Consider the following 21,632-nt stretch of genomic DNA (forward strand, 5'->3'; position numbering starts at 1 on the left):
TTTGCAACAGGGTCATTTCATCTAGCACTCACGTAGTAAAACACATTTCTTTTATGACCTCTTAGCCAGCTGTTCAGGCTAAATCATTGTACATACAGTCATGACTTGACTAATGCTTGTGCATGTCTCAGCTGCTTTCCTGTTATTCTGTCTGCAGAATGGTGCAAAATTCTTCCTTATGAGGTGGTGTTCCTGGAAGACAGAGCCTCCCGCTACACATAAGAAATGGGGAGTGGTGTTTCTGTGGTCACTGCATGCACAGATCACAGACTCAAGGAGATTTTAGCTGGAAGGTGAGTATAAGTATAATAAGAAATGTAGTTCTTCTGGTAGCAGATGTATGTCTGTGACCTGTAAGGATCATTCCTCATTGCCGTGGTCCCCAGTTCTCCAGTGCAAGGTTCCATGTGGGGACAATCAGGAATGCTTTTATCTCTGAGATTTTTCTTCATGTGTTCTATGTTTTCATTAAAGAAGTGTAAAAACTGAAAGCATGTTTAAGCATGTTTTCAATCCTTTCATGCCTCTCAAAGTGACAGTATCAGGTCACGTGCCTCCAAACATGCTTTTCAGCAGAATAAGAAAAAAGAGAAGCTCTGGTTTCTCAAAAGCCATTCAACATCTAAAAAATGTTTCACTGAAACAAGAGGTGCTTTGCTGAGCTTAGATCTCATGACATTGTTTGCTTGGCTGGCAATTCTGCAGCACCCTCAGCTCTGACTTCCTGCAGGCACAGCAGAAACAGCAGGCACAGTAGAAACCTCCTTCCACTTTCCGGGAAGAGCCACAGAACGAAACCACCATGCTCTTCTCCTCTTGCTCCCAGGGCAGCTGGAGGCTGTGCTTCTGCTGTTTATCCCTCCTTTGTCCTTGGTCCTTTGTTTTATTCTCCTCCTATTTTAGCCTGTTTCACTCTGTTAGGTTTTCTGAATTCTGCTTTTCTTTCTTTCCCCATGTCTCTCATAAGAAGAATGCCAGCTTTATTTTGAGCTCTCATTGTTGAGGGCTCTCAAAGTTCGTAAAATGAGTTCTGTATCTCTTATTGTAATAGAGATGATCAGATTATTGTGATGAAGTAGGTTGAAAGGAAAGGTATTATCGGGTCTCAGGCTTTCGTCCAATTAGCAGGCCCTCAAACTACAACATACTTCAGTTAACACTGGTATGGACTTACATCTTTGTGAGTCCATTGGCTGTTTGGACTGCTGCTGCAACCTGAATTCATTCTGGGAACAGACTGTATCAGAGAAGGAAGAGCCTGGTGTATTACTGTAACAGAGAGGAGATTATATATTAGAACGATTTAAGGATGATATTTGCTTCAGGGCAGATGGGCTCACTCAGTGCTTATGGTACCTCTTAAGGCCTCCTCGTCAAATGAGGAAGAAATGGCAGGCCCAGCACAAACTCTTGTTGCAGAGGTGGATTTTATCTAAAAGTAAAATATCTGTATGTCTGGAGCTGGACTTTAAGAATATGGAGATGCAAATGCTGCCATGAACAAGGATTCCTGCAGGGAAATAGGACTCTCTTCTTACCTTTATCATTAATACATGACTGTCTATTTCCATTTGTGGATTAACTTTGCCTGAGAGAGAGGATGTCTCCTTGCCAGCTATGGATGTCCAATGTATCCTTAGCTTACTACCATCCGACAAAAAACACCATCAATCCCCAAACATTAGTCTGGATTCATAGAGGTTTTCTGACAGCAGAATACCTTCTGCTCTCATAAGTGGGTCTTCTACCCCTTTCAGAGGAACGGAAGGGTCTCTTTAGCAGTATGTCTGCTCTAAATACTTCTTGTTTCAGCTCACCAGGTGGAGTCTGAACACTGTCTCCAGAATTTTTGACCATGAGACAATTCTGAGACCAGATGTCACACATCCTGAAAAGCTTCCAATTGAAATCAATGGGATTTTACACATCCACAAATATTAGATTGGTGCCAGAGTGAACAGCATATTACAGAAATGAATGTTGAGTGAGTACAGAGATTTATTTTTCCTCTTTCCATATTCTAAAATCATGATTTATTGGATAGGTATGAAGTCAGTAATGGAGCAGTTGGGGCTTATGGACTGGGGCTCAAGCATTTCTCTGTGCAGAGATTAGGTGTAATGTTTGCCATTGAAGCTCCATTCTGGTTGTAGTCTGAAGCTGCTCTGGACTTTCACTGGTACATTGCCTTCAGTTGACCTTTTGTGCAAGAACACACTTCACCCAAACCCAGCAGAAAGATTAAATACTTTCTTGGCTGTGGAAGAAGGTGGCTGTAAAAGGTACAGTAATGAAAGATAAGGGGACAGACAAAGATCAGTAGAAGCATATTTATACTTGTATATATAGAAGTATATCAGCTCCAGGTATGTGCTGTTGAAAGAAATATTTGTTCCCCAGATACTCATCAAGGTCTGCTTTTAGCTCCAGTAGACTTGAAATGATGTCTGGTTGATGCTGCATATTTCATTATATCAGTTGGTGCTTGCTGGAAAGAAAGGGAAAAGTATGAACTGCATTCTCTCACTTGGATACAGTATATTAAAGATAACGTGAGATGATTGAATTGTCCTACTGCTTGCTTAAATAATATATTGTGTTTTTGCGAAGGAGGTGTAGCAGTTAGTCATGAGAACTGGAATTTGCTTCCAGCTCTGAAGAGGGGATTGGAAAGTGGCTCTCCAGAGTAAAAAGCATTTACAGTTGCAGAACAAATAGTATACTTGTCTTTTCTGAGCCTTTTCAGAAGGCTCAGCTATCTTAGTTGGATCTCACACAGTAGGTTTAGACTTTTGCAATTGATGCTTTCCCTTACATTCTCCTGGATCTCCGGCATATCAGCTGTGCAAGCTGTGGCATCTCTCCTGCACTGTGCTGTGCCATGTCAGATGGGGCGCTGCTAACTTGCAGCACAGTATCAAGGACTCTCCTCCTGACATGACTATACCAAATGTCTCCCCTGTCAAATTGCTGTGCTGGCAGCAATGTTGGAATGTAAGAAACATGAGACACCTTCCTTGTCCTCTGAAAGAACAAATGCTGATGTTAAGGAAGGTCTATGCCTGTCATCACAGATTCACCGAGGGACTGTAATCACATGACTTCACACCCTTCACTTTTTTTCTTGACCTAACTTTGCAAATGGATTAGCTGTAAATCTGCCCAGAGCTTTGCACTGCCACAGCAGTAATAGTTATTATTATGATCGTTGAAATATACTGCTAAGTTTCACAGAGGTGATTCAGCTGGCTGTGTATTTCCCCGAATATTTTAGTATTATAAGAAAGTATAAAGTCCCCACTGTCACAGGATTTGAGGTTCCATTTATACAGTCAGTGCAATGCAATTAGCCTCCTCAAAAACAGGGAACAGGCAAACATAACCTTCAGTTGCTAGCTGGGAACCCTCATTCTGCTATGCCGTATTGTGAAGAAAACACAGTATGTCCTGTAAATTCTAATCAGAGTCTAAATGCAGGATGCTTTGGTTTACTGTGGCACACAAGGATTGGAGAGATTTGGGTGTGAGATTATACACCCAATGATTTGGGTGTATAATGGTGGTTGAAGCTTTGGTAGTGAAGAAGAAGGACTGATGTTTTGTCTCCAGTCACATGTGTTGAGGGAACCTTTTAGCTATGCGTGCCTTCTGCGGGCTTTCCCAAACGTGTATCTGTGCTCAGAGCAGTTGCTCTGTTATCTCAGAGCACTCAAACCTGCTTGTACCTGGTATGTCCCCGTTCCTTCCTTGCACATGCTATTCAGATTGTCAGCATTTCAAGGTTTGATTCTATGTCTTCACTTCTGAAGTATCCTGGGAGTGAACACTGATGGAAGCACATATAGTTGAGGTATAAGGAAGGAAAGAGGGGTTATTAGCAGAGGGGTTCCCAGCTTGCTTTTCAATGCTATTGCAGCCATACTAAGCTTTTTCCAGATATTCCAAAATGCTATGTAAGCCATCACTGCAAGTGAAGCCTGTATTGTTTCAAGGGAACAGCATAACCACTTTGACATACAGCTGTTTTATTTAATTTGACCAGATGGAACAAATGCATTTAGATTCAGAGTATAGCCAATCATAACAGGTTTTTTTTTTTTCAAGCAAGAAAAATTCTGCCATAAATATACAAGCTTTACACTTGGAAGATGGAGAGGAAAATTTTATCATCAATGTGCAAAACTGTATAATCCTTTATAATCATTCTCCTTCCCAGCTGTAAAGAGTATGTCTTTTTTCAGTGTATACTGTCATATTCAAATGCTGGCTAAGTTTGTGGTTTGCTTTCCAGTACGGATGATTCTCTTAGCAGCAGGGGGACATTCTCTAGCCTTTATTACAAACCCCTACTCCCTTAAACTATGGGTTTTACCCCCTCTGCAGGGCTGCCTCCAGTCCCAACCCAGGCATGTCCATGGACAGCACTGCCATTAGCAATGACAATACCATTGAAGGGTGCAGCCCGTGAGTCACAACTAAGAAAGCTAAGGAGAAAAAACATGGGTCTGAATATAAAAGAGTGCTCAACTGCTCAAGCATGGTCATTGCGCTTATATACCAGGGAGACATGTACACTGTCTCCCCAGCCTAGGCGAAAAATTGCTGTCACCATAGTGAAGTAAAATTTGCAGGTCAGAAGATGGCAGCATAATCTCACAAGTCAGGGTGACAAAATTTGAGGGGTCAGGTCATTAATCTTCCTCAGCTCAAACTCCTATTTTGAACAATCGGCAAGTCCTGTGTCTATCTAGCTAGTGCTTCCCGGGCTGTAAACTAACATATATATAGGTGAAACTCTTATGTATGCAGGTGAAAATCCTGTTACATCACGTTTCAAACTAACCTGTTTAATTTAATTTCAGATGGACTGTGATAGTGTTGAAATAAATTGCTCACCTAGAGTTCAATACTGAACAGAAAATGACACCAGCATCTACCATTATCTACCTAATCAATAAAAAAAGCAACGTTTATGGAACATTGACTTTGCAAAGTCTATGCAAATGAGATTCATGTTTGTTACAGTTTCCCTTCCTTTTTGCTCTTAAGAGCAAGATTTTGTGAACTCTGCCTGAAAATACACATTTCTTACTGAACATTATTTTTTTATAGTAGTACTGCATGCATATATTCTCTGTGAAGAGGTTATTTAATGTATTATTCTCTTTTTGTTTGCGGGATATGTAAGTAATCTGTATTCCATTTTCATCTGCCTATTTGCCTGCCCGTCTCTGTCTCTGTGTCTCTCAAAGAAATCTGGCCATTCTTACCATTCTTCGTGAGCTGTACCTTTCGAATGTGCAGTACTTGATTTGGAAAAAAAGAACTGTGCTAGGGAGAGATGATTCATCGCACCACTCAGCAGATTATGTAACACAGAGTGATAACAACTACTGAGAACATTTCTAGCAGCAATATTCCCACTTGTGAGTTTAAATACTTTCCTCGGGAATGTCTGTAAAAATAAATGGAGGTATCTGCATATGTTTGGAAGGAAAACAAGCCACGAGAGCAAGTCAAAAACCTATCCATTTTCAAAATTAATTACAATTTTTTGTGATATTTTTGCAGAATTAGACCATAGAAAAGTGCACTTTTTATGTGAAGAACGTAGAGTCATAGTTCTATCAGTTTCTTGCATCTACCAAGTGAATATGACGTTTTAGCACATGTGCAAACTGTGCTTATGGGTATTTACTTGCTGAATTTACAGGTATGTTTTCAGAGGACTTTTGCAAAAAACATTAGACTTTTGAACATATGCCTAAATCCCAAGTGGTTGTTGGCTTTGGTTTTGTACCTGTTCAGATGACCATTGTTCTATCCAAGTTTACTCTCACCAGTCAATATAGTTGCATCTGAGCACACTGAAACTAAATTTAATACAGGAAAAGAAAAATGAGAAAATTGTTCACTGCCCTTTCTATTAGCATGTCGTTTCCGGGCTAAGCAATTGGCCACATGGTGTCACTGTGTCTGAAGGCAGCAAAACCCCTAGTGATAAAGCCTTTAGCAATTCCAAGTTTTCAAAATATCCCACCATGTGATATTATCTAAGGAGATGCTTCAGCAAAAATGGCAAGATCATGGAAGCTTCGCTGTAGGAGTGATTTAGGAAGATATTTTGTACAAAGCTTCTGTTTCCTGGCTTCTTGTACCTCCCTGGGATACATCAGGAATGTTTTTAGCCCAGAAGTGCTTGTTCTCCAGATGTCTGCATTTGGGAGTGTGCTTATATGGAAAGCCTTATCTTAAACTGTTGCAAGTCAGAGATTTAAAAATTCCGTGGTGCTGGACTTATCCTACAATTTAGTCATAGTCCTTCTGCTCTTCTCCTTCTGTCTTTGTATATCTGAATGCATGGCATCCTTTGGCTCTGCAAACTTGGCCTTATGGAGCTCAGAGCAATATAAACTCCAGCTCCTGGGACCCACAAAATGCCATTTAATCCCTGCTAGTCCTGAAGAATGCTTTGCACAACACACCTGCTCAAGAGAGCTGTGCCAAAAGCTGATGTATTGGGTGTTTAAGGAGTTTCATAATGTACAGCTATAGCAACATGGAGAGAAACAGTTGTGTACAGATACAGTATGAGCCTTAGCCAAGAAGATTATCTCTGGCTCAGGGCATATTGAAAGATTGCAAAATCTCATGCAGTAATAAGTGTTGGTGTGCGCTGTTTCTTCTGTAAAATGGTAAGTGAGCCCAGAGTAGCAGGCCTTATGCTAACGTCCTGATAGTCTGTTTAGGTTAGATTAAGATTTTATAGAAAGGGTCAATGTCTGGCAATGACTTGCCACCCATGTAGAGTGCAAGGTGCTTTGTTTTGGTTGCTAGGACATTAGGTAGTCGCAATGCTTTTCCTGAGTCTGCTGCTCTGCTTTGTGTGAAGCTTACTCTCTGAGTAGCTGCTGAGAATGATAGCGCTGTTTTAAGATGCATATTTCTTAGTGATAGTTTTGCTACTGATTTTGTTTGAACCAGGAGTTCACTTGTGATATATCTGTTTTGATGGCCATGTCTTCAATTGATGTGCATGGTCAAGTCGTGTTTAGAGTTATTTGGTCTACAAAGCACAGCGCTCTGAAAATTCTGGTGCCTCGGTATGAATTTTGGTGCAATGGTATGAGCTGAGGAAATGGCTGTGTTAGTCAGGCCTTGAATGTGATGTGAGACTAAGTGCTAAATAAAGCCGGACTGCCAGATCTCACAGGCTAAGGTAGAGAGATGCCCGGGAGTATGTGACTCCCTTGAAGCGACAGCAACAGCATGCAGGGTGGGTTCTGAAGACCGGAACACATTAGTGAGTAGCAGATTAAATTGTGTTCCCTCTTGTTGCTTGCAATGTAACAACAGTTTAGAAGTTAGTTGGGATTGGACTAGATGATCTTTTGAGGTCCCTTCCAATCCCTAGCATACTGTGATACTGTGGTATGTTCAATTATGTTTATTTAGGAACACTTACTTGAATATGATTTTGGCCTATGATTCCTCCCTCCGCTGTCCCCTTCACCATTGCTTCTGTAATTACCTTAACTGGAAGAATTCTCCATTGGCCTCTGTGCTGGTGGTGGCTCTTAGTATGGGAGCTTCTGCGGAAGGTAAAACATGATATGGTTCATCCTGGGGGAAGAAAAGCCTGAAGCAGAAAGTAGCATTAAACAGTAATGCAGAAAAGCGGATGGGGTCTACTGTAGGAGAAGGTGGTACAGGCAAACTTGGGAGTAAATCAGGCATGTTGCCAAAACAATTTGTCCTCGTTCCACAAATCTTGGAAATTACTGACCTTGTTATCTAGACACAAAATGTCTCTTGGTAGTGTGCAAGCGAGTTCCATCACAACTATAATTATCCTAATGGCGCTGCTGCCATGATGGTATATAAACTATAAACAGGAAAGGCTGAAACCCACTGACACACATGAGATGCAAATGAAGGGCTGGTGCCTCTACTATAGGAATACAAATAAGAAATGGGAACTGGCTGAGGAAATCCCTTGTGATTTGTCTCTAGGAACTGCCTTCAAAATGTTTGCTCAGGGAGGAAAGGTGTGAAGAAGGAGAATGGTGTGCTTCCTCCCCTTGGGGTTTTACGAACCCCAGCCCTGGAACCAAGGCTTCTTCTAAGAAAGCTTTTATATGTTGTCCTGTGCAATGTATTTTCTGGGAAGCTCTGTTACTCTGTATTTGTTGGAAGAGGTACACTATACATCAGTGCCAGGGGCGTTTAGTTTCTAACACTATTAGCCTACAGAGAGAGTCTCCTTGAAATAATAGGAACAGCTTATCTCTTCATGTGAACATATTTATAAAGCACATAAACAATCACTGCCTATGGATGTTAGTCAACTACAGGCTCCTAATATATGTTTGAGATGTAAAGAAAAACTTGATGCATGGAAGAAAAAGAGATTTTTAAAGCTAAAGCCAGCTATGGCTGACCTACACAGCAGTCTGACCTACACAATGCATGCATCTTTCTCAGTAATTCCTGAATCAAGTTCCTAGTGTCTGATTGAGCTACGCATAAAACACAGTCATCCAGTCTCGATTTAAATTTAGCTATCATGCGGGAGGGAAATGTGGTGTGGAGGCTGAGAAAAGTCAGGGGTCACAACGTGAAAGGAAGGTGTAGGAGGGAAAATACATAGTTAAGCTGTAACACAGGTTTCAATGATCAGAAATAGAATTTATTGTCATTTATGGTACTGTGGCGCTGTGAAAAGTCAACAGAGAAGTGAGCCCCATTTTACTAAAAGTGATAAAGGTTCCCAGATAAACTGTAGAACTTGCTCAGAAAAAAAACTTCAATCTAAATAGATTACATGAACACCAACACAAACACAAATGAGAAAATAGAAGTAAAAGGACAGGAGTTAAAGAATAATTAAGACTATGAATAAGATATGGTACGTTGGTCTTTGTGGGGAGCAGAGAGGGGAGACCAGGCTAACATTTTGTGCATATTCCTGTCTGTTGCTTGGTTGGGCTCCAGTTCATCAAATACTTGTGCAGCTGAGGTGGCACTTTAACTGTGAATTATCCTATTAATATCAGTTAGAGTATTCCTGAGAGAAATATGTGCAAGTGTCTGAGAGAATCAACTTTTTAAATGCATGAGATGATAACTACTAAATGGATAGCAGAAAAGCTGGTATTGTCTAACCACAAAACCTACTGATCAATTACCAGTAGCTACAGATCAGGAAGATGTCTCTCAATCTTTTCAGCACATCTTTTTCCAAGAGCAAACAGACAACTTGGAACTTTCAGAATTTCACTGGCTGAATTTTGACTAGCTCCCCTCAGTAATCTGAAGTGGTGAGGGACAGGAGGCGCAGTGTAAGAGGCGAGGGTTTTACATGTGCTCGGCACCACACAGGTAGCAGTAAACACCCCGGGGTGCTCTGTTGCCAGTATGCTTTGTGTTAGACACTGTCCTGACACAGACAGACCGCATAATGGTGATGACTACATGTGTAAGAAGGAAGGAAGTGAAGCTCGAATGATCACAACCAGAACTGGAATTAAGAAATCAAACAGGTGTTCTTGTCTCTAGAGGCTGAAATGGATTGGTGTGGGTTCATCTGTACAGTTCTTCTTTCAAAATATTAGGTATAAAAGGAGTTGTTAATAGACAGCTATTAAATTCTGTTCCCATTTAGGAAAGCATCAAATAGCTTTACAGTATCTTTTTTTCTTGGTTTTGCAATGGATACTGTGATATATTCTGTTGAAGTTATTAATATAGACTTCCTAGTACATGAGTATATTGAATGAAAATTAAGCTGCCCTGCTCACTGCTTCTTACAGACTGTACCTGGTGCCGAGTGAAACCATTAATTAGCTTTCTGACTCCCAGGTTATTCCCCACGGAGTTGAAGGATGTTTTTACTGGGGACAAGTGAACAGCATTTAGCTGCATCTGTAATAATGTAATACAACCATTCATTTAATTTGATTCAGAGACACATAAGGCTGGAAAATGTCATATGTAGAACAAGTCTTCAAGTATGAATTGACCCGTGCTATGGCTGCTGGATGTTTTGATGCTCTCTGGACCACATGTAAAAAGATGTCTTCCGTGATGCAGACACTTAGTGGGAAATACACTAAATTTTTCCTAACATCGACAGTGTCAGTATGCAATGTTTGGTTTGTAAATAGAAGGTGTCTAAAAGGGATGTTTTCAAATTATAATTATTTGGGAGAAGGGCCAGTTATATTCTATAAAAATAGAATCACAATAATTTTTCTTTGCATTTCTAGTTTGTCTTTCCTCTGAGTTGCTCCAGTTTCCCAGATCTCAGGTGAACTGGCTGTTGCTGCTTTCATTTCACACTACAAATTGTTCATTAACTTGACTAAGATGTGCAGAGAATTTATGACAGAGCCAAGGAGTATTCAAACGGAGCAGGGGGTGCACTAACATTTTAATTCACATTTCCTCTCTCTTCTTTTTCCTGTAAGCAAGAGCATGTGGTTGTTGCACAAGGCATTCTGTGCTCCACATATCTGTCCATGTTGTCAGCTGTTTGTGTTTCAGGTCTGAGGAGGAGGAAGAAATATGAGGCGTGTTACCAACAGTCAGGTACTTCCCATTCACACTTTTAGCATACATGAGGAAGTGATGTCTGATGAATAGAGCTGATCATAAGATTTCTGATGCAACACTTCTCCGTTTGAAAATGTTGATTGGATTCTGTATTGCTGGGTTGGCTGGTTCTCCAGCTTCATGGAAACCTGCTTGGAAAGTTGTTGTGCTGTTGTAAACCTTGTGGACCCACCTGGCCTGTTCCACTGGCTACCCACCATTCTGTGATGCCATGACACTGCTGACTTCTCCCAGTTACCAGGGGCTACCCCCAGGCTGGTCAGCAGTTGAATGAGCTGCCCATTAGATGTCCTTCAGCTGTTGGCTGATTCCTTTGCTCCAGCTTCCAAGATCTCTGAGCTTTGATGCTCCTAGCCTGCCCAGGTGACTGCCAAGCCACCCATGTGGTAGCAAACAGCTATGTAGGCAGGGTCCTGGCATGTGAACCGAGGCGTCAGCTCAGAAATGTTTCAAGATCTTTCTTATATATGTGAGTGAAACCTTTTTGGGAAGGGTGAAGGGAGGTGTGCCAACACGATTTCCTCTGTGGGATGAACATTCCAGTTCCCAGCACTGGTGCAGGCAAGTCACGGGACATTTTACCTTTTTGTGGTTCAGAGCTTGCTTGCTAGTACTTGGCTGACAAATGCATTCAGTATGTGTGTGAGTACACAGTAGGGAAGACCAACAATTAGTGGATTTGAATCATACAAGGCGAGGGTCTCTGCGACTTTGCAACATATCTATTGCATGGGGAGAGATTGCAGACTACAAATTGCGTGTGTTGCAGAGGCGCCATTGCTGGTTTATGCTCCGCTGCTTTGGCAGGCTGTGGGTGAGGCTTGATTCCTGGAGGTATTTATGGTAGAGGTCACCATCTGAAATCTAGTCTTCCGTCAGATCTCTACCCCTGGAAGCTAGAGTCTCTGAGTGAGTGCATCTCCTCCAGCCCAAACTCTCTCTGGCTAGGAGCAGGAGACCTAATTTTGGACCTTTGGCACATAGATCTGGATCCTCTGGCATAGGAGGCAGTGTAGGTAGCTTATCTTAATGTTCTGCTCTGAACAGACTCAATGCCTTTCATGGACTACATGAAAATTTTCTGGCTTGTTGGCCATACCATGTCTCACCTGCCACATAAACCATGAATGTCAGAGGCCTAATGTTAAGAACACCCTAGTTCATTGAGATGCTGAAGGCTATACATTTCTGTTGGCTTTGGTATGAGTTTCTATTCCAAGTTCTCAGGTTTCAAGAAGCATTGTCCAAAAATATTAGGAGCTTCGGAAGTCCCAAGGTATTATATGAATTGAGAGGTTAAAAAAGATCTGTGCCTGTGAAAAATCAGGTTTCGACTAGAATGAAAGCATTTAAAATTGCAGTCAAGTTTTATGTTTTATGTGCTGCTGAAACAGAAGAATTGAAACAGACCTAATATGCATGCATAGAGACATTCAGAGATAGTATCAGGCTCCACGGATGACTCTGCCTTGGCACAGCTTAGAGTAGTTTTCCTGAGACTAACTGAGACACTCAGTGTGTTTCAAGTGCCAGGCTCTCTGCTCGCACTGGGCTGCCTTCTACACTGGGATAAGGGGAGCAGGTGACAGAAAGCTGCTTTCATACTGCTGGAATAAAGCTGAGCATGCTCTCAGCAAGGTGAATTCTCAGTTGCACTATCAGGAAAACTCTCTGACTTCTTTTTGTCACAAGGATGGTACAAATGGACTAGAAGAACAGGAAAATTTCCTCGTCAGAAATGTTTTCTATAGGGATAAGTATGAATGCAGGAGGAGCTTTTGTGTTACAATCCCCATGACTGTAGAGCCCAAGAAGTCCTCATGAAGTAGTCTTCTGCTGTCAGAAGTTATGATCCACCAAAATTGAGTCACAGGGTTCTTAATTGCTGTAAATAAGCTTGCAAGGCTTATAACTCATAATAGCTCTAATGGCTAAGTCAAACTCTGGTTATTCTGTTTTAAATTGTTCCCATAGCTTCATTGACGTCTAGAGATTTTTTATTAAAAAAAATATACAATGATGAACATAAGTGAAGGAAGGGAAAAATTCAGTTTTCAATCTTGACACCCTTGGAGTTGTCAAGATGAGTTTTGCTGCAACATGAAACTTCACCCTCAGACATTTTTAAGACTTGAGGATTTTTAGATATTTACCAAGGATTCTGTGCCAGTATTCACTTCTTCTTTGCGATCAGTATGCCTGCTACAAAGGCATACTTTGCAGGTGTTTCCAAAGCTACTGGTGATGTATTTGGATGTACTCCGTTCACCCTGAATTGGCTGTTTCTGTGTTTTTTGTTTGCCCTGTCTCTACACCGAGATGAGTGGTATTCTTACATTTACATTTCAATAAAATCTTACAGATTACTTAAGCTAGGACATAGTTTGGCTGATGCTGGCTTTATTTAAAAAGCCTATCCATTAGCTATACTAACCTACAGAATAACATAGTGAGGATACCTCCTGCTGTCTTTAGTCTTGTTAATTTTGGAGGCCTACTTAGAGGATAAGTTACTTCCAGGAATGAATGAATTGAACCCTTAATGACTCGCATATTATTTGAAATAAATCCTTGTATATCTTTCATCCCTTTCTGAGCCAGAGGATTTGACACAGCAACAGGGTTAGAAAGGAAATACTGCTATGTGTGTCATACAATCACAGTAACCTTTGTTTTTTAGTTACTCTTGCCTAGTATAATAACATCCAGTAGCAAACATTTCCTTAGTGGGTCTTGCCCCAAAGAACTTACAGTCGTAGAGAGAGAAAAATAATAGGAGAAAACAAAATTTACTCTCTTGATTCTAAAAAAGTGACTATTAAAAAAATGCAAGAGGTTGGTGGCAACTAAGAAAGAAACCCTTCTCTTAATAATTTGAAGCTAAATACCATAACCATAAGTCAAGTCTTCCTGCCAGCCAAGTGGTGAAGTGTAATACTTGCCTAACTCTTCTGAGGTCTTTACTCAAGCAATTTTATACTGACATCAGTGTCAGACTATTTGAATAAGATCTGAAGATAAAGGTCTCAGAAACTGGCTTGAGTGGAATGACATTGAAATATCTTACTCAATTTTTTCAATTAGGTGCTCTGCAATCACGTGGTTTCAAACAAAAGAACAATTTCTAAACATAAACACAGTGGGTTTCAAAGTGTGGCTTTACATTGACGTGTCTTGGAAAGATAACACTCTAGTCCTCAGATACCCCAGGTAAGTAATAAGCAGCTTCCTCCCATCTTGAAGCTGCAAAGATCGCTATCGTGCCATATTTACAACCACACCTGCAAAGCGTCTAAGGAAATTGGTAGCTCTCTTACTCTGGCCAGGAAAAGGAGCCAGTGATACTGGCTTTGCTGTATGATATCTTTATTTAAGATTGCAGTGGTTCAGAAGATAGGTAAGAGGATATAGCACCTTTTACTTTTCTGAAACATGTTCAGATCTTGATAGCCAGAAGGATGGTTCATTTGCAAACGCTGCTCTCACCTGACTGCTACTCGGATAGACAGCTTGGTGGTTTGTTCTAACTAACATTAGGTGAGCTGAAAATGGTTGTTTGGAAAGCATTCAAAGATCAAAACCAATTTGAAATTAGCTGTGTTGTTTTGCTCCAAAAGAATAGGGTGGAGGGGAAACAGTGAAAAATTAGAATGCTTTTATTTCAAAATGAAATGTTTCCATTTTGAAAGGTCCCCAAATCTGACGTTTCTGAAACTTTGCTTTAGAGCTTCTAGTTTCACATGGCAACGTTGAATTGAAAAATGGAGATGTATTTTAAGAAAAGGTTTTTTTTTTTTTTTTTTTTGTTGCTTGGATTACTTTTTACAGTGGTTAAATAACCCAGATATGAAAAAAAAATAGTTTGGGGATAAGCTAGAGAAAAATAAGTCTGTTTTCCTCCATTTCTGAGAACATTTTTTGTTTGTTTGTTTGAATTTGACTATAGACAATTATTTTCTCAGATTACTATAATTCTTCTAATGCAGCCCCTGGGCTGCACAAGGTATGAAATGATTTATGAGGGAAGGAGAAAGCAACTGTCACCTCCCATTGTCACTGTCTGGCACAACAAGAAGTCTCCGCAAAGCTGCACAGTCTTCCACCTCCATCTCCTTAATGGTGTGGCTGCAGTTAGCCCTAGGAAGATCCATCACTTTTCTCTACTTAACAGCTTTCATGGGATGAATAAAGAAATGTTCTCACACAAAATCATAGAAGATTTATATTTATAGGAGAGTGTTTCAGTAATTGCCATCCTTGCTTGTGAAGCTGTTAGCATTAAGCATGGAAGGACCATGAAGACAGGACTTCACTGAGGGCATTTTTTTGTACACCAAAGCTGAGACATGTTTGTATGAAATTTTGCTGTGCTGTTGCCATTGCTGGGGTAAATAATGAACTCTGCTAAATGCGTTTTCTACCTTTTGTAAGCTTTGTCCCAGTTAGCTTTTAAGTTTGTGCCGGCAGTAGGATGATCCAAATTCACAGTCATTTAGAGTTGCAACCACTGTACTGCTCTGTTTCTGGCAGCTCGGCTGTGATTCTAAGTAGCTTCTTGCAAGGGGCTGTTAACGAGCAGCCCACAGAGTAACTTGCATGAAGCTGAACACTCTATTAATTAAATTTTATTTCTTGCACACTGGGAACAGCATGGGCTTGCATTCCTTCCATTCTGATTCTGTTTCGCATACTCTCTTGAGTGCATTATCTGAGTGCCAACAGGTAGGGTATGAAGCAGTTTAACCTCAGTGTAATTTGATATTCCCTGTTATCTCTTTTTTCCGCCTCGTAGCTTCTTTCCAAATACTTTCTTGATATTAATTCAGAAAAGAAACAAGATTCAGTCATAAATGTGGAATGAGACCAGCTTAGTTAACCTGTAAAATCTTTGGAGAACCCCTTTTCTCTTTGTTTCCTGAACAGCCTTTTGCAAACTGAAACCACAGATACAGTGTTACATTTTCTGAATTTAACAACTCCACTAATGTGAGCCTGACGCGACTATGTCCTGCCTATAACAAAGGGAGGGGGAGGACTTTCTGTACACCTTTGAAGATATATCGCCTATTATTTGACTAGTTTGCTAATGCATTGTGGTGTGCCCTCTTTGCATTAGATTTAACCTTGTAGTTTTGTCCTTCTTTCTTTATGCAGTTGACTTTCTTTGTCTTACTTTCCCCATGCTGTACATATTTTGTGGCTGTAGTGAGGCCTGACATCACGTAGCCCATCTCCCTCATGTCCAGGAGGAAATGGACGTGCTACATGTCAGTGTGCTTGTTGACAAGCAACACAAAATGTTTTATGTATTTTGGCCATGCTGATTTACTGGAAACATTAACTTCTTGGAGGGGCTATTGGAAAAATTAGTTCCATAGCGCTCCAAAATAACTTTTGCACCTTGATTTGAAGACATTCTGGGAGCTTTTTTCCTTCTTTCCTTTTCCATTAAGGCCTGGGTCTCCCTGCTGCAGCTGTTCTGTTTTTAATGTGTTGCTCCGTTTCCAGGCAGACGTACCCCTCTTTGGGTGGAGTTCATTTTTCTCTGGCTGTTTTTCCATTTGCCGTCTCTTTAGGAGGTAAATTTGTCAGCCTACTATTTTGGTCTCTCAGTTCACTACAGCAGGGGAACCTGTGATCAAAGCTGCAACAGCAATATAAAGGAGGAAAACCAAAACTCCACTCTGAATAAGAGCTTTTTTCTCTTTTTCTCTGCTTTTTTTCTCACCTCTGGAAATAGGATGCTACAGGGTCCTGTGTCCAAGGAAGCATGGAGAAGAATGCTTGCACCGCAGTCTCAACTGCTCCTGTAAAAAATGCCCAAGTGGGGCTGTCAAAACAATGTTACTGCAGGAGCGCAAGACTTGCGTGATTAATTGCTTTTGAACCCCAGACTGCTTTCTCATGAGTTTGGCTTATTTTTCTGGGAGTTTTGTAGCTGCCCTTTGATTTGCTGCATATGCACAGCAGACCTTTACTTAAGATATCTTTCTTTTTGATGTTTCAAAGATGGCAGCCTAACCAAGCACTCAAGTCCTCACCCTGCTGCTTGGGTAAGCCTAAATCCAGTCCTCACTGCATTGCCAGCCACAGCAGAGTCTTTGTGATGTGTCAATTTGAGCTGTTTGTTGCCACTTGCATAAGCCCAGGAGCATCTGACTAGAACTAATTTTCAATTGGTGACAGGGTTTTTTTGTGGAAAATGCTTTAAAAAGTGGTTTAAAGGTGATCCACGGTGTGCATCTGAGTTTCAGGAAAAATCTAAAGCCAAAGATTTCAGGTAAACCTATTTTCCGAAACAATTACTGTGGTTACATTTCATTTTTTTTCTTCTTTTGCCGAAAGCCCAACTCACAACTACTATTTGATGAAAATTAACTCTGGACACTCTCCCTTTCCATCAGTGTAAGGTGTCCACTGGTTGTTCGGTGAGGCTTGGTCCTATCTGATGTTACTGTCCCCTGGTGAGGACATATCTCACTGCAAACTTATGGTGGCCTCCAGACTTTCTCCAAGTCTGGGTCTGCATGACATCCAACATGAAGTTACAAGTGTGGATTAAGGTATAGCCAGAACAGATTGCTTGGAGCAATGTCCTGACAGGCACCCCACGGGTTGTCTGTCAGCAGTCCACAGTAGGCATGGGAAAGGTGGAGGAAGCCATGCCTGTGCACTCTCCAGACGATGCCTTAGGACACACCACTGTCGCCAGAAAGCTGGTGGGGGGATAAGATGGGAAGCTGGGAGATGTCAGGTTGTCATGTTCTTCTTACAAGAAGCGTGTAGAGGGGAAAAGCCCAGAAGGTATGTGGATTTTGCTTTCCCTACCAATATTTATCTCAATTTCACCAGCATTTCTGCATTGGCCAGGTAATCATCCAGTAGGTACTTCAAATTGAGGAGATTTGATGTACTGGTTGGCAGAAAGATTCCCAATAATGTATTAAAACAAGTCCCTATTGTAGGAAGAATTGAAAAGAGCATTCAGAAGTGGGCTGGTCTCCCAACAGAAATTTTAGTAGATGAGATTTGTCTGTCCCCTTCCTTTGATTTTTTTCTGGAGTATTATGCGGAAGAACTTAAAAGCTACTGAAAATTCACCTACTGACTAGATAGATGGAAGAGATGGGGAGTGAAGGAAGACTTTCTGAACATGGCAGAATCCACCCAAAAAGCTGGCAGGACAATATTGGGGCAATAACAAATTGTGAGAAGTAATAAAGTGACACGCAAAGATGTGGTAACTGCAGCTTTCCTCTCACCTCTGACATTGCAGATCTTTCCCTCTCAGACGTAGGCAGACTCTTCTCCACACAGAGGAGGCAGAGGGTGGAGCTCAGCGCCTGTATAAATTATATGTGTCCTTCATGTTATTTCAGCAGCAACAACAAGCTGTGAGCGTGTTTGTCAGCTGACAGATCTGTTACCCAAATTGAGTTTTCTGTTGCTGTCGCCATCTTGCGTGTCATGGGGAGCCCACCAGCCAAGGTAAGAGAATTGCAGCTCTGCGCTTTGCTGGGGCCCAGCACCTTCCTGCGGGGACCTCCCTGCTCCAGTTCTCGCGAGCAAACTCCCTCCTCTTTGCATCTGCCGAGATGCAGAGACAAACTGCTGCTGGTGCGATGCGGCAGGGTCATCTTGAACTTTGCAAATTTACTGTTTTCCCCTTTTACCTCACAGTAACTAATACGTAAGCGAGCTTCAGCGAAAACGCAGTGAAAATGTGGCCCTTTTCTTTTGTCGTGAGGTGTACATGCTGGAGCGAACACCGGGAGGGAAGAAAGGGCTGGCCTTGATGAGTTTACCTCACTGTAAAATGAAAGTGCTTTAGCCCTACTGCATGCTTTTCTCAGGATAGCACATAGAATCATGTTCGTTGCTTGCCCCAGCTGAAAAAACCCAACAGCTTTTTCTAGCAACAAAGCATAATTTATATTACTTTAGCTTCAGGGGAGAGTTCTAATGAGCTATTTGGCTGATTTAGCTATCTTTAATGTAATGTTTATGGCATCTGCGATTCTAGTGGAAGTATTTCATGTCTGGACTCGAATTTTCTAATAGTAAGTTCCATTCAGAGGTTTTCACTGATAGTTTTTAGTATAAATCAACAGAATTATTAACTGAGAGTTTTCTCATGGACGTGGCGTCTTACATGCAAGATGCGAATTCTTTACAACTAACCATTCTTTATGTATCAAACCCTATGTCAAATTTTGCAGCAGATAAAAGAAATATGGGCATTCATGGACTCTAAATATTGTAAGAAACAATATTACATGCTATGGCTTATAGAGAATCATTAATCATTCAGAATAAAGAATACGTACTACACTTTTGCTATGGTCGTGTTTGCCCGTGACATTAAAGATTCAGGAAAATATCAGTAACTTGAACAGATAGCTCAAATGATAGATTAAAAATATTCAAACATTGGATGCTCAGGGAAAAGAATATAAATTGTAAATGTAATGTACTTTCTGGATAAAATTTGTATTATATCTGTATTATATATATGTGTTAGATCCAGAGCTATCTTAGATATAAATATGATCTACCAATTTTAAATGTCGATGTTGTGTCTAATAAGATAACTCTGGTTCTGATAGATGAGTAGATAGCTTAGGTATAATTTTATCTAGAAAGGCTCAATTACAGCGAAAGTTCTTGCATTTCATCCTAATGCTGCAACTGTTATTCCAGGAGTGTAGACATACTTGTTAATAGGCAATACTGCCAAAAGGTTAGAGTACAAGGATAGTTTCAGGTCAGAAAGCTTCTGTTCCCAAGGAAGGAGATTCATTTAACACTGCAGGTAGCTCTGCCATTCTGTCAGGCAAATGCATTTTTCAGTATGTGTAAATTGGTAAATAGACACAGAAATCAGAACAGAATGGTTTTGTCATTTTTTTCTTTTATATTAAAAAAGGGAGTTGTTTAGAAAAGTGTGGATACTATGAACTATCTAGGAAAACCTACTAAAAGTCATTTTTTTGCTGTTAAAAAAAGCTACCAAATTGGCACAGAAGTGATGGACAATATTAATTTACAACTTGCTGGGAATGCTTTTGATATTCATAACAGGGTCTTTTCTTCTGCTCAGACAAGAATAATTACTCGTTAGCAGTTTTATTTTGTGAACTATGGAATAAATTTTATATGGTAAAATACTCAGGAATTCTGTCAATACAAAGCCCCGAGGGACCCACTCATACATGTAAAGAGGTGGCTGATAGAATATGAACAGGGGATGCATCCAGAATCCACAATGACTCTTGAAACAATCCATCAGTGATAACATAAAATTACAGTAAATGTTTGTAAGGCAGATTAGATTTACTCACTAACTTTAACTTCCAATGATAAGATTTTGGATAATTGTGATTCCCAAGGAAAATGAGGCTTTTGTGGTCATGCTCTCTCCTTCTATCCCCTCTCCTGGTTTTGCATATTTCTTCAGTCAGTTGCTTTTCCCACCAGAACTTTGCATTCCTCTAATTTTAATGAAAATAGGCAGCTGGTTGAAAGGCCAAATTGCTAGCAGTATTCTCACTGATGGAGGGGGTAATGAACTCAGCCCATATTAGATGTTAAAGAACCTATGTGGAAGAGAGTGCTTTGGTACCAGTCTGGTCATGAAGCTTTTTTATAGTTTATAAGTTTATAGCTTTAACCTTAATTTGATAAATTGCCAAGTTGTAGTTGAACCAAATCCTCAGTATCTAAGATAAAGTAAATGGTAAGAATATGCCAAATGATTACATTTGGTGTGAGATATTGTACATAAGATATTGTACAGCTTCCAGTACACCACTGGAGTACTCCAGTACCACTGGAGAAAGAAAAAGTAATCTGTGAAAGGAAATAATTATTCATGTCTGAAAGATATTGATAAAGCTGAGTGATAAATCCTACAGCTATTTACAGAATGTCAAAAGACAGAGAGCAAACTCCTCGTATAAAACTTCATATAACTTGGTGTTATCCCATGGTGATAACTTTGCTCAGAGACATGCTTAGAGTTAGTGCAGGAGGAGTGAAATGCTGAGATTCCAATCAGCCTTGCAACATGGACCAAGGATTTTTTTTTGGAAAAAAGAAAAGAAAAGAAAAGAAAAGAAAAGAAAAGAAAAGAAAAGAAAAGAAAAGAAAAGAAAAGAAAAGAAAAGAAAAGAAAAGAAAAGAAAAGAAAAGAAAAGAAAAGAAAAGAAAAGAAAAGAAAAGAAAAGAAAAGAAAAGAAAAGAAAAGAAAAGAAAAGAAAAGAAAAGAAAAGAAAAGAAAAGAAAAGAAAAGAAAAGAAAAGAAAAGAAAAGAAAAGAAAAAAGAGGTGGTGATTGGAGAAGGTTCCCAGGTTGCAAGAAAACTATCCCCTGGAAGACTAACTTTCTAGTGAAGGTAGCCATGAGATCTTGTTCTAGGAGCAGCATGGAGGGGCAATAAAGGAGTGAAATAAGGAGTGAAATAAAAGATATGATCTGTTGGTGGCTTTTTCTTCTTCTGCCATCCAAAGACCATCTCAGTAGGATCCTCATTATTAATGAGCTTTGGAAAGATTTCATACTCTCAAAGTTGTCTTTTTGGGTTGAAACCCTGAAGTGATTAACTGCCTGTAAACAGGAAAATTATGCATCCTCCTGAAGCTGACTGGTATATGACTATTCTCTGGAAGCCAGGCAGCAGGCCAGCAAATGTGTATTATTACAAACAATGAGATGTTGGCAACAGATGTGAATTTTCAGTTTGTTAAGGTTTGACACAGCTGTGGCAATTCTGCCATGCTCGTTTTATCTCCTGTCTGTAGGCTTTTCTGTATTTTAGACCTGAAATGACCCCCCCAAAACTTGCTTTGAGAGTACAGAAATGTAGTTTAGTGCTAAATGCTATCAAGTGAAAAGAAGTTTGTGTTTTTTTTTTTTGTTGTTGGGTTTTGTTGTTGTTGTCTGTTTTTTGTTGGGGTTTTGTTTTTGTTTTTTACATTTTTTAGCCTACTCTTTGGGACTCTGGACATGCTACTATATCT

The 21,632-nt window shown here is 40.3% G+C and overlaps 1 protein-coding gene across 1 annotated transcript in view; it reads left to right on the forward strand.

Annotated features, from left to right (window-relative positions):
• Window positions 1–18,081: 18,081 nt before the first annotated feature.
• The window catches only part of LOC309673933 (cytosolic phospholipase A2 beta-like), a gene marked incomplete at both ends in the record, with an annotated part of 29,535 nt that continues 25,984 nt past the window's right edge, over window positions 18,082–21,632 (forward strand). Inside the window, one exon of the mRNA XM_082485816.1 lies at window positions 18,082–18,102. Within this exon, the coding sequence (XP_082341942.1) occupies window positions 18,082–18,102 (21 nt within the window). The remainder of the gene's footprint in view (window positions 18,103–21,632) is intronic.

Source organism: Vanellus vanellus (genome assembly GCF_965231255.1).
Source record: "Vanellus vanellus genome assembly, chromosome: 6".
Taxonomy (NCBI): domain Eukaryota; kingdom Metazoa; phylum Chordata; class Aves; order Charadriiformes; family Charadriidae; genus Vanellus; species Vanellus vanellus.